Source organism: Ranitomeya imitator, chromosome 4, assembly GCF_032444005.1.
Source record: "Ranitomeya imitator isolate aRanImi1 chromosome 4, aRanImi1.pri, whole genome shotgun sequence".
Lineage (NCBI taxonomy): Eukaryota > Metazoa > Chordata > Amphibia > Anura > Dendrobatidae > Ranitomeya > Ranitomeya imitator.
In genome coordinates this window covers 540,042,057-540,054,208 of record NC_091285.1, presented here as the reverse complement: position 1 = coordinate 540,054,208, position 12,152 = coordinate 540,042,057, and the positions used below count along the sequence as shown (strand labels likewise).

At 46.7% G+C, this 12,152-nt stretch overlaps 1 protein-coding gene across 1 annotated transcript in view; it reads left to right on the top strand.

Moving 5' to 3' along the window:
• The window catches only part of MRPS11 (mitochondrial ribosomal protein S11), a 42,774-nt gene that overhangs the window by 12,386 nt on the left and 18,236 nt on the right, over positions 1–12,152 (top strand). The window contains exon 3 of the mRNA XM_069766235.1: positions 877–975. Coding sequence (XP_069622336.1) covers positions 877–975 — 99 coding nt within the window. The remainder of the gene's footprint in view (positions 1–876; positions 976–12,152) is intronic.

Here is a 12,152-nt window from a genome sequence, read left to right as displayed (position 1 = left end):
CCTAATGGTAATGTTTGAGACTGTGGTCCCAGCTCTCTTCAGGTCATTGACCAGGTTCTCCTGTGTAGTTCTGGGCTGATTCCTGACCTTTCTCAGAATCCTCCTTGCCCCATGAGGCAAGATGTTGCATGGAGCCACAGACAGAGGAAGATTGACAATCATCTTGTGTTTCTTCCATTTCCTAATAATTGCACCAACAGTTGTTGCCATCTCACCAAGTTGCTTGCCTATTGTCCTGTAGCCTGTCCCAGCATTGTTCAGATCTACAATTGTGTCCCTGGGGTCCTTGGACAACTCTTTGGTCTTGGCCATGGTGGATGGGTTGGAGTGTGATTGTTTGTGTGTGGACAGGTGTGTTTTATACCGGTAACGAGATCAAACAGGTGCAGTTAATACAGGTAATGGATGCAGAGTAGGAGCGCTTCTAAAAGAAAAACTTAGAGGTCTAGGAGAGCGAGAATTCTTGCTAATTGGTAGGTGATCAAATACTTACTTCATGCAATTTAATTATTTAAAAGTCACACAAGTGTACCTACGATAAGAATTACAGACTTCTCCATTCTTTGTAGGTGTGAAAACTGGTACAATGGGCAGGGTATGACATATTTATTTTCCCTACTGTATATAGGTGTCGTCTGTTCTCTAGAACAAGGCTCCCAGCAGAGGAGAAGCCACATGCGCTTTATGAGCTGCTAGAAGACTGGATGAGGCAGTGTGATTTATTTGGTATTCTGGTGTTGAGAACATATCTAGATGGCAACTGAAAAAATGTCACGGTTCTGGTCATACTGGATACCAGTAAACTCTCTCTGTAGATACATACGTGTAACAGAAATGGCTTTTATCAACTCATTGCATTGTCTGATCACCCAACAGCCTGTTTCCACCTATGCCTGGGGAGCCATGTTCATTGAGGTGGCGAGGACTGAAGTATGAAGAAGTGCCAATCGTTCATATCAAAGCCACATATAACAAGTAAGTGGCATATCACTGAAGATCTGTCACCTGCCGGAAATATGTAATTGTATTACCCTGATATAAATGCCGTTGTTCCTCTGAATCTGGTGGTTTTCTTTTGTTTTTGCACCTCTCCATTCCAGATGTGTGGACTCCTTTTCCCTTGTTTTTTTCCAAATGGGCGTCTTCCTCTGATCTTTTCTATGGGCGTCTTCCTCTGATCTTTTCTATGGGCGTCTTCCTCTGATCTTTTCTATGGGCGTCTTCCTCTGATCTTTTCTATGGGCGTCTTCCTCTGATCTTTTCTATGGGCGTCTTCCTCTGATCTTTTCTATGGGCGTCTTCCTCTGATCTTTTCTATGGGCGTCTTCCTCTGATCTTTTCTATGGGCGTCTTCTAGAGGACTAGATTTACATACAGGGAAGAAGAGAACATATCTCCAGGAATGGAGAAACAGAGGGGGCTGTAACAAAAGGAAAACGACAAGTTCAGGAGAACGGTGGCATTTATTTCACAATTAGAAGATATATCATTATGGCATTTGTTAGTTGTAGTAATGTTGACCCATCATTCCTTAGTTCTTTACAGTTCAGTGTGCTTAAGCATCAGGAAGTGAGTGGCACCAATGACGTCACGTCTAGATACTTACCTGTAAGAGCAGTTTCCACGCTGAGATTATATGTTTAACTATTTAAATGCCATGTTCAAATACTGAGGCTTGGTCTCATAGGAGAGCCTCAATTTAACATATACTACAATAAGTTAAAGGGAATCTGTCAGCAGGTTTTTGCTATGTAGACTACAGCAGCGTGTGCATGCTAGTCGGACTCCACCCCCTCCTCTGATAAGCCCCCCACTGTCTATAGACAATGTACATACAGAGCCTGGTGGGGGCGGGGTTAGCTTTCTCAGCTCTGCTGAGAAAGTGAATCGAAACAAAAGAATTGCTGTATTTCAGTTATTGCCTTTCCCATAAAAATGTAATTAAAAGCAATGAAATGAGCAGAAAAAGGAGTGCACTACTTAATATATGCGTCAAAATATGAAACTATGAGGGTGCTGAATGATGCAAAAGGTAATGTAAGGAGACAGTCTAATGCATGTATAATGGGCACTGACCGACAATAATAACTGACAATATCCACAAGGTATCAACAGTAAGAGAACTATTACAATAGACTAATGATCACCTATGGGAGAGGTACCACAGAAAAAATAGAAATAATAATAAACCAAAATGGGTGTCCTCATAATTGGTAGAGTAACATACTCTCAGACTACAAATAATGCATAAGGGGGAGGGGAGGATATACAGAATAGTCCCCAATAATAGATGGCAGTGGAGAATGAGTCTCTCTAGAGATATAGTCAAAAGCGTTATATATGCATTAGACTTTCCTTTTTTGTTTGTTTAAAAAGAAATGAAAACATTGTATATAACCCCACGTTCAGGATTTCTCGCAGAAAATTCCTGAGAAAAACCGGACATTTTCTGCAAGAAATCTGCATGCGGTTTTGACGCGTTTTTTTTCGGACACTTCCCAATGCATTTTGTAGTGGGAAATCCGCAAAAAAACCCGCAAAATTAATGAACATGCTGCGGTTTTTACCGCAATGCGTTTTTTTTGCGGGAAAAAAACGCATCATGTGCACAAAACATGCGGAATTCATTCTAAATGATGGGATGCTTATTGTATGCGTTTTTTTTGCGGTTTTATAGCGTTTTTATCTGGAAAAAACATGAAAAAACCGCAACGTGTGCACACAGCCTAATAGTACCAATAAAAACTTCAGCATGGTACACAAACACAAGCACTCACACAGGTTGTTTTGATCATACAGGTTTGTTTTTATTTTACCTTTTCACCCCACTGAAAAATGTTCTCCCCTTTTTTTAGTACACATATGGTAAAATGAATCGTGCCATTCAAAACTACAACTTGTCCTACAAAAATCATGAAGGGGTTAATGTAAGTTAGTTGAAGGGTTTGCACTACCTGTGAGATGAAATGTATACTTCATATCCATACCTGTCCGATTATCACAGTAATAATTCTAGTAATAAGCCTGTAAGGCTACGTTCACATTTGCGTTGTTGTGTGTTGCGTCGGCGACACAACGCATGCAAAAACGCATTGTTTTGTGACGCATGCGTCCATTTTTTGGCTTGATTTTGGACGGAAAAAAAATTCAACTTGCTGCGTCCTCTGCGCCCTGATGCTTGCGCCAAAAAAGACGCATGCTTCACAAACATGTCCATGCGCCCCCATGTTAAATATAGGGGCGCATGACGCATGCGTCGCCGCGGCTGCGCCCGACGCAACGCTAATGTGAACGTAGCCTATGGTCCCCATTGCCCCCTGAGTTCCTCTCACTGCATGATGGTGGCTGTTTTGGGACATGAAGCCTTTACCTAGCGACCGTAATGCTGTGTGCACACGTTGCAGATTTTTTGCGTTTTTTTCGCTGCAAAAAAAGCATACATTATGCATCCCATCATTTAGAATGCATTCCGCAATTTTTGTGCACATGATGCGTTTTGTTTCCGTGAAAAAAACGCATCGCGATTAAAAAAAAACGCAGCATGTTCATTAATTTTGCGGATTTCCCACTATATTGCATTGGGAACCTCTGGAAAAATCCGCAAAAAAAACGAGGTAAAAACGCGCAAAAAACGCATGCGGATTTCTTGCAGAAAATGTCCTGTTTTGCTCAGGAAATTTCTGCACATGTGCACATAGCCTAATGATCAAGGATCGTCGGCAATGAGCAGTCTGATGTGGGAAAGGAATGAGTAGTTCTTTCCTGTGATAAGTGGTTCAGTGGTTATTTCTGATCCCTTAGTGTCCCATCATGTGATATGTTCTCACACTGCCCCGATGATTGACATGGAGGTGTTGTACGTGCACATGGCTGCCATTTCGGTCATCGGCCTCGCACTGCGCCCTTGGATTCATCCTTCTGGACCAGTGCACTGAACGGCAGTGAAAGGTACCTAATGAACAGCAATCAATACTGTTAGAATAGCAAGTGTGGCTAATCCCGCTTTCTTGCCTAGTCCTGCCATGTAATCCTGCCTGCTGTAGAGGAGTAGGGCACAGGCTGCCCCCCACACGCGGCACAGTAGGATCTGTCTGCTGGAATAACCAAGTGTTTAATTGAAATGTGCAACAAAACAACGGGACTGTTCTGAGAAAAGCCGCTGCTCTACTTTATCCCAATTGTTCAAACTGAACCAAACTACTGAAAAAGAAAGACTCTGTAAGATTTCACTTTTAGTATATGGTAATATCACTGTAGAAAGGGATAATTAATGGGGCAGTACCAAATGTATACATTATCCCCAAATGATAGGATGAGTGTAACTTTTTTAATGCTGGGTATCCAACCTCTCAAGTATGGAGCACAGCAGGGCCCTGTCTAAATGGAGGGGAGGTCTGCAAACCTACGCAGCATGACTCCCTGTGGGACTGCTTGGATTGATGAGCGCTGTTCTCGGCTTCCTCCCACAGTCCCACAGAGAATGAATGAAGCAGAAGAGAACGTGCCCGACCTCTGCTCCATTCTGAAAGGACTGTTTGGCGCTCAATCCCTACCATTGTTTTGGGGGGCATAAGTCATCAGCTTCCCATAGATAGTTTAATTTGTATACTTGGTGCGGCCATTATAAATATTTTGTAAGTCATGTATACAGAGTTTCCAAAATATATTTTCTCCTACGCCTCATTGGGGGACACAGGACCATGGGTGTTATGCTGCTGCCACTAGGAGCTCTCCTCAAGGCTACACTATGTCTCAATCAAAGCCTAACAAAAAATCTGGGAAAACCCACACTGTGTTTTTTGCTTATTGTAAGGTATCTCTACCCCGGGGTCACAATACTGCGTTATGCTCAGCTTGTGAACTGGTGACTGCTCAGGAACCACCTGTTACTGATACCGAACACAGTGAGCCTAGTCCCCCTGAGTGGGCTACCTCCCTTACCCGATCTATGGCATCCCTGGCCAAAGCGTTAGACTCGTTCCGAGACGCTTCCTCTAACCAGGGCACTCTTACGGACAACGCTTCCGATTATCAGAACCCCTTGTACACTAGGGGTCGTACCTTACCAAGGAGCTCTCGCTCTTCCAGGAAAAGGACTCATGCCTTGTCCCCAGACCATCATCGGGTTCTGACAGTTCCATTTCTCGCTCCCCCTCCCTTGGGGCTAGTAGAGAACCTGTCTGAGGACAGTTCTGACACGTTCCTAGATCAGCAATTTCAACACGATCAGGAGACTCTCGACTCTCTCATTGAGTCAGTAAACAAGGCCCTGAAGCTAGATGAGGAACCTTTATCTAAAACTGATCATGCTGTGTCCTTTAAGAGGACCAAGCGGGCTCACGGAGTGTTCGCCAATCCTGAATTTAAGGAAATCGTTGAATCTCATAGGATCCGTCCAGATAAACGCTTCACAGGGCAAAAGCCCATGGAGTCAAAATATCCCTTTGCTCCCGATTTAATAAAGGATTGGTCACAGTCTCCCACGGTAGATCCTCCAGTATCGCGCCTAGCTACTAAATCTATTTTATCCTCTTCAGAGGGCGCCTCGATTAAAAACCCCACCGATCGTCAGATCGACAATATGGCTCGTTCAGCTTTTGAAGCCTCAGCAGGCGCACTCTTTCCATCTTTTGCCGCTACGTGGGTGACCTTGCTACTCAGCCAGAGGTGGGGATTTTCTAGTGACCGCGTCTCTGGATGCCGCTGACTGCGCTTCTCAAGCAGCAACAAACGCCATCACCATTCGGAGGTCCTTATGGCTCAGGGACTGGCGTGCGGATTCTGCTTCCAAAATGTCATTGACTTCTTTACCATACACAGCGGTCGCCTTTTTGGCGAAAAACTCGATCAATTAATTTCCGACGCCACTGCAGGGAAGAGTAAATTTCTCCCACAACAGAGACTCTTTCGGCCCTCTCGGAACCAGCAACAGCAGACTCGGTCCCGTTTTTTTAATTTTTTTTTTTTTTACGTTCCAACTCAATTTGGTACTCTACTTCCACATCTTCTGGACCCGGCCGGCCCAACATAGGGATAGAGGTCCTCAGACCTCTTACAAACCTTCCCCCTCCATGGAAAGGCAGGCCTAGGCAGTCAGAATCCAGGGGGTCCAGACCGGGCAGATCTCCCACACAATGACTCCCTGTGGTATGCGGAGGACACCCTCAAAGTAGGCGGCCGCCTGCTTTCCTTCAGCGACGCGTGGCTCTCGGTCATTCACGACGAATGGGTCCATGACCTGTGTCCTCCAGATACAAGATAGAATTCTCCTCTCTTCCACCAAATTGTTTTTTCCTGTCTTCTCCCAGAGCAAAGGCATCAGAGTTCTTCCATGCCATAAGCTCTCTAAAGGAAGACTGGGTTATTATCCCGGTCCCTCTAAGCGAAAGGTTTCAAGGTTTTTATTCAAACCTGTTCATTGTTCCAAAGAAGGACAGTACAGTACGTCCCATACTGGACCTAAACCTGCTGAACAAGTTAGCCAGAGTACGACTGTTCCGAATGGAATCGCTTCGTTCTGTCATCGCCTCCATGGAAAAAGGCGAGTTCCTGGCGTCTATAGACATCCAGGACGTGTACCTCCACATTCCAATTTTCTCTTCTCACCAGAGGTTCCTTCGCTTCGCAGTTCAGGAACAACACTTCCAATTCGTTGCTTTGCCCTTCGGCCTTGCCACCGCTCCCAAGGTATTCAAGGTCATGGTGGCCGCCGTGGCCATCCTTCACACCCGAGGCATGGTGGTGCTACCGTATCTAGACGATATCCTCATCAAAGGCCTCTCTTTCCGCGTCTGCAAGGAGGCTGTGAACATCACAATAGATTCTCTTTCTCGCCTGGGTTGGAAGATAAACTTCAAAAAATCTTCCCCAGTACCGGCTCAGCGAATTTCCTTTCTAGGAATGATACTGGACTCGTCCCAGGGGTTGGTGCTTCTTCCCCCGGAAAAGATCTCAGCCTTACAGCGGGAAGCTCAGAAGCTCTCTCAACCTCGCACTCACTCTCTGTGCTTCAGTATGAGAGTCCTCGGCAGGATGGTAGCAGCCATGGACGCTGTTCCATTTGCCCAATTACACCTCTGTCCCTTACAGCATGCCCTCCTGGCTGTTTGGAACAGGAACCCGTTCTCTCTTGACCGTCGGTTCTTCCTTTCCCCAGCGAGTCAGACAGTCTCTCAGGTGGTGGACTTTGAAGTCCTCCCTGAATCAAGGGAAGTCTTTTCTTCCAGTACATTGGCTAGTTGTGACAACAGATGCCAGTCTTCTAGGCTGGGGAGCGGTGTTCCTACATCACACTGCTCAGGGCCGCTGGTCACTTCAGGAATCACGCCTTCCGATCAACATCTTAGAAATTCGGGCAATCAGGCTAGCTCTTCTCCAATTCCATCCCCTCCTGGCGGGTCGTCCCATCAGGATTCAGTCCGACAATGCCACTGCAGTGGCATACATCAACCGACAGGGGGGAACCCGCAGCATGTCAGCCATGAGCGAGGAAGGCTACATTCTCCTTTGGGCCGAGAAAAAACGCTCATTGATTTCTGCGGTTCACATCCCGAGAGTGGACAATTGGGAGGCAGATTTCCTCAGTCGTCAAGGCCTCGACTCCGGGGAGTGGTCTCTCCATCTGGAGATCTTCCACCAGATCTGCTGCCGTTGGGGGAACTCCGGACGTGGACCAGATGGCCTCACAGCTAAATTCCCAAGTTCCCGACTTTATAGATCGGTCCCACGATCCAGCAGCCATCGGGGCAGATGCACTCGTACTCCCGTTGCATCATTTTCAGCTTCCGTACATATTTCCCCCACTCCCCTTACTGCCGAGAGTCATCAATAAGATCAGAGCGGAGGGAGTACCAGTAATCCTGATTGCGCCAGATTGGCCGCGCCGGGCGTGGTACGCGGAACTAGTTCAACTAGTCGCCAATGCTCCCTGGCGATTACCGAATCACGCAGACCTGCTATCACAGGGCCCCATTTACCACCAGAACTCTGAGACCCTGTGTTTGACAGCATGGCCGTTGAGTCCTGGGTTCTAACCCAGGCAGGTTTCTCTCTGGAAGTCATCTCTACCATGATCAGCGCTAGAAAGCCTAAGTCTATGCGCATTTATCATCGCACTTGGAAAACCTTCTTTTCCTGGAGCAGCGACCGGGGACGTTCTCTTGAATTTTCCATTCCTTCCATCCTCGAATGTTTACAAACGGGTTTGGACTTAGGTCTTGCCCTTAGTTCTCTCAAGTGGCAGATTTCAGCCCTGTCCGTTCTGTTCCAACGCAGGATTGCCAACAGATTACAAGTGAAGACGTTCATTCAGGGAGTCTTCCATAGGGTGCCGCCCTATAAGATGCCGTTGGAACCATGGGACCTTAATCTGGTCCTCGGAGTCTTGCAAGACGCTCATTTCAAACCTCTACAGGAGGTTTCCCTGTCCTTTCTTTCATGGAAGGTTGCCTTCCTGGTTGACTTCACATCCATTAGACACGTCTCAGAGCTGGCGGCTTTGTCTTGTCAGGTTCCGTTCCTGAATTTTCATCAGGATAAGGTGGTTTTGAGAACATCCCCGTCCTTTTTGCTAAAAGTTGTCTCATCCTTCCATCTCAATCAGGAGATTGTCTTACCGTCACTCTGTCCGGCACCAGTACATCGCATCGAGAAGGCCCTCCACACACTGGATTTAGTGAGAGCTCTCAAGAGATACGTCTCACGGACAGCGTCTTTTCGCAGGTCAGATGCCCTGTTTGTGCTCCCAGAAGGGTCAAGGAAGGGGTTTCCCGCTTCCAAGGCGACAATAGCCAAATGGATTCGTTCAGCTATTCAGGAGTCCTACCGAGTCAGAGGTCATCCTGTCCCAGCAGGGATTAAGGCTCATTCTACTCGGTCAGTGGGTGCGTCTTGGGCCATCCGGCACCAAGCTTCGGCAGCACAAGTTTGCAGAGCTGCAACCTGGTCCAGTCTGCATACGTTTACAAAACATTACCATATTCATTCTCAGGCCTCGGCAGATGCGACCGTCAGCAGACGAATTTTGCAGACGGCTGTGCCGCATCTGTAACCTGTGGGTACAAGGAACAATTACAGTTGATTGTTCCCCACCCAGGGACTGCTTTAGGACATCCCATGGTCCTGTGTCCCCCAATGAGGCGTAGGAGACACAGGGATTTTTGTGTACTCACCGTAAAATCCTTTTCTCCGAGCCAATCATTGGGGGACACAGCACCCACCCTGTTAGCCTTACGGCTTTGGTTTTCTGTGTTGGTTTGGTTTTGACATAGTTCATCCCGGTTAAATGTTAAGCTCCTACTGCTTTGTTACCGGTTCACTTGGAGCCAGCTGGAGGGTGTATACTGCAGGGGAGGAGCTATTCTTTCTGTATTACTTATGCTGCTGCCACTAGGAGGACACTAACACCCATGGTCCTGTGTCCCCCAATGATTGGCTCGGCGAAATGGATTTTACGGTGAGTACACAAAAATCCCTGGTTTGTATCCTGTAGTGCCCCTCTCATTGTCCATTTCCCTTGCTATGTCACCTTTGTTATTCACGGTAGGGTTGTCACAAGTTTTGTTGCTAAAGTGTGAGGCTATTTGCACACGTTGCGGATTTGGCTGCGGATCCCTAGCGGATTGGCCGCTGCAGATTCACAGCTGTTTTCCATGCGTTGTACAGTACCATGTAAACCTATGGAAAACCAAATTCGCAGTGCACATGGTGCGGAAAATACCACCCGGAAACACTGCGTTGTATTTTCCGCAGCATGTCAATTCTTTGTGCGAATTCCGCAGCGTTTTACACCTGCTCCTCAATAGGAATCCACAGGTGTAAAACCGCAGGTGGAATCCGCACAAAAACCGTAGGAAATCCGCTGTAAATCCACAGGTAAAACACAGTACGTTTTACCTGTGGATTTTGCAAAAACAGTGTCTCAAAATCTGCACACAAATCCGCAAGGTGAGCACATAGCCTAAGGCTGTGTGCACACAGTGCATTTTTGATGCGGTTTCGCAGCGAGTTTTCCGCGCGGAAATGGGCCAAAAATGCTATGGAATCCTTATGCAAGCTAATTCAATGACAGTCCTGAACTGTTGTGCACATGATCAGTAATTTTCCTTGAGTATTTGCAGTGCGTTTTTTTTTCTGCAGCGTTTTTCATCCATTGACTTTAAATGAGTCAGTCAAATCCGCAGCAACAACGCAGGTATAAAAATGTTTGCGGATTTGCTGCCTTTTTGTTTTGCATTTACCCAGCTTCCTGTGGTGTTTCCCACACTACGTCTGCCCAGAATATTAACATCAGCCCTCAGCCGTCGGCTTTCCTTCTGCTGATTATTAAAATTACGCAGGAGCCTATGCAGCATCAATAGTAAAAAGATAGAATGTTAAAAATAATTTTAAAAAAACCAAACGTGATATTCTCTCCTTCCGGCGACCCCCGCAGCCTTCCCACTCCTCGCGATGCTCCCGGCAGCTTCCGTTCCCAGTAATGCCTTGCGGCAATGACCCCAGATGACGTAGCATCACGCGAGACCACTACATCATCACAGGTCATTGCCGCAAAGCATCACTGGGAACGGGAGCATGGCGAGGAGCGGGAAGACTGCCGGGGACGTCGGAAAGTGTGAATATCACGATTTTTTATTTTAATTTATTTTTTTTTTTTTCTACAGGTATATGGTTCTCAGGGCCTGGAGGAGAGTCTCTCATCTCCTCCACCCTGGGTACCATCCGCACATGATCCGCTTACTTCCCGCATTGTGGGCATAGCCACATGCGGAAAGTAAGCGGATCAATGCATTCCTATATGTGCGGAATCCCCGCGATTTCGCACAAAGAATGAACATGCTGCCTTTTTTTCTGAAATGCGATTCCGGTGCGGAAAAAAACGCAACATGTGCACAAAAAATGTGGAATGCATTCTAATAGGATGCTTAATGTATGTTTGTGTTTTTGCGATTTTATCCCGTTTTTATAGCGTAAAACCGCGAAAAATCCTGAACGTGTGCACACAGCCTTAAGGTTTGGACAGCATTAGTAAATCTGCCCCATAATCTCTGGTTTTGCTTCTGCATAGCTTTCAAATGTGCACATAGCCACATAAACAATAATCAAATAATTCTATTCATGACAAATATGTGCAGAAATGTGAAGGAAGATAAGTGAACAATATCAGTTTGGCCCTTATAAAATACTTATAATCACCTTTGCTGCTGGTGTTGTTCCAGTGGTGTCTGCAGTGGCTCTCCCAGGGATTGCATGACATTTGTTACGTGATCCCTATGGCAAATCAGCTCTGGCTTCACTTTCCTCTTCTTTAGACGTATAACATACATCCATAGGAAGTCAGAGAGTAACAGCGCTACCTTCCTCCAGATGTATGTGATTTGTCTAAAGGCAGGAGAGCAATGTCAGCGCTGATTGGGTGACCTAATGGAGAGCTAGCGCTGATTGGGTGACCTAATGGAGAGCCAGCGCTGATTGGATATAAAGGCACAGATGATTGGCCTCGGGGAGACCAAAACATCCAACACCGCGGAGACACCATCACGTGTTTCTCAACGCAGTGATTCCAGAACACTGCCCCCATCCCTTATGGGAAATATGCAGATGCATGAAAAGAAGCTGCGGAGACACCATCACATGTTTCTCGACGCAAGCAGTGAATAGCCAGGATAGTCTGTGGATGGATACCATGCTTGGCATAGGTGGCTTTCCTTCATAGGATGCTGCCCTTCCCGTGGTTGTTCCTTCCCGGGGAAAGGCCTGGCTATTCACTGCTTGCGTCGAGAAACATGTGATGGTGTCTCCGCAGCTTCTTTACATGCATCTGCATATATCCCATAAGGGATGGGGGCAGTGTTCTGGAATCACTGCGTTGAGAAACACGTGATGGTGTCTCCGCGGTGTTGGATGTTTCGGTCTCCCCGAGGCCAATCATCTGTGCCTTTATAGCCTTTTTACTAGGCACTGCTCCTAATAGCCAGATTCCTACTCCACACTGATGAGGGGCAAAAACCCCGAAACAGCTGTCTGTGGATGGATACCATGCTTGGCACAGGTGGCTTTCCTTCATAGGATGCTGCCCTTCCCGTGGTTGTTCCTTCCCGGGGAAAGGCCTGGCTATTCACTGCTTGCGTCGAGAAACATGTGATGGTGTCTCC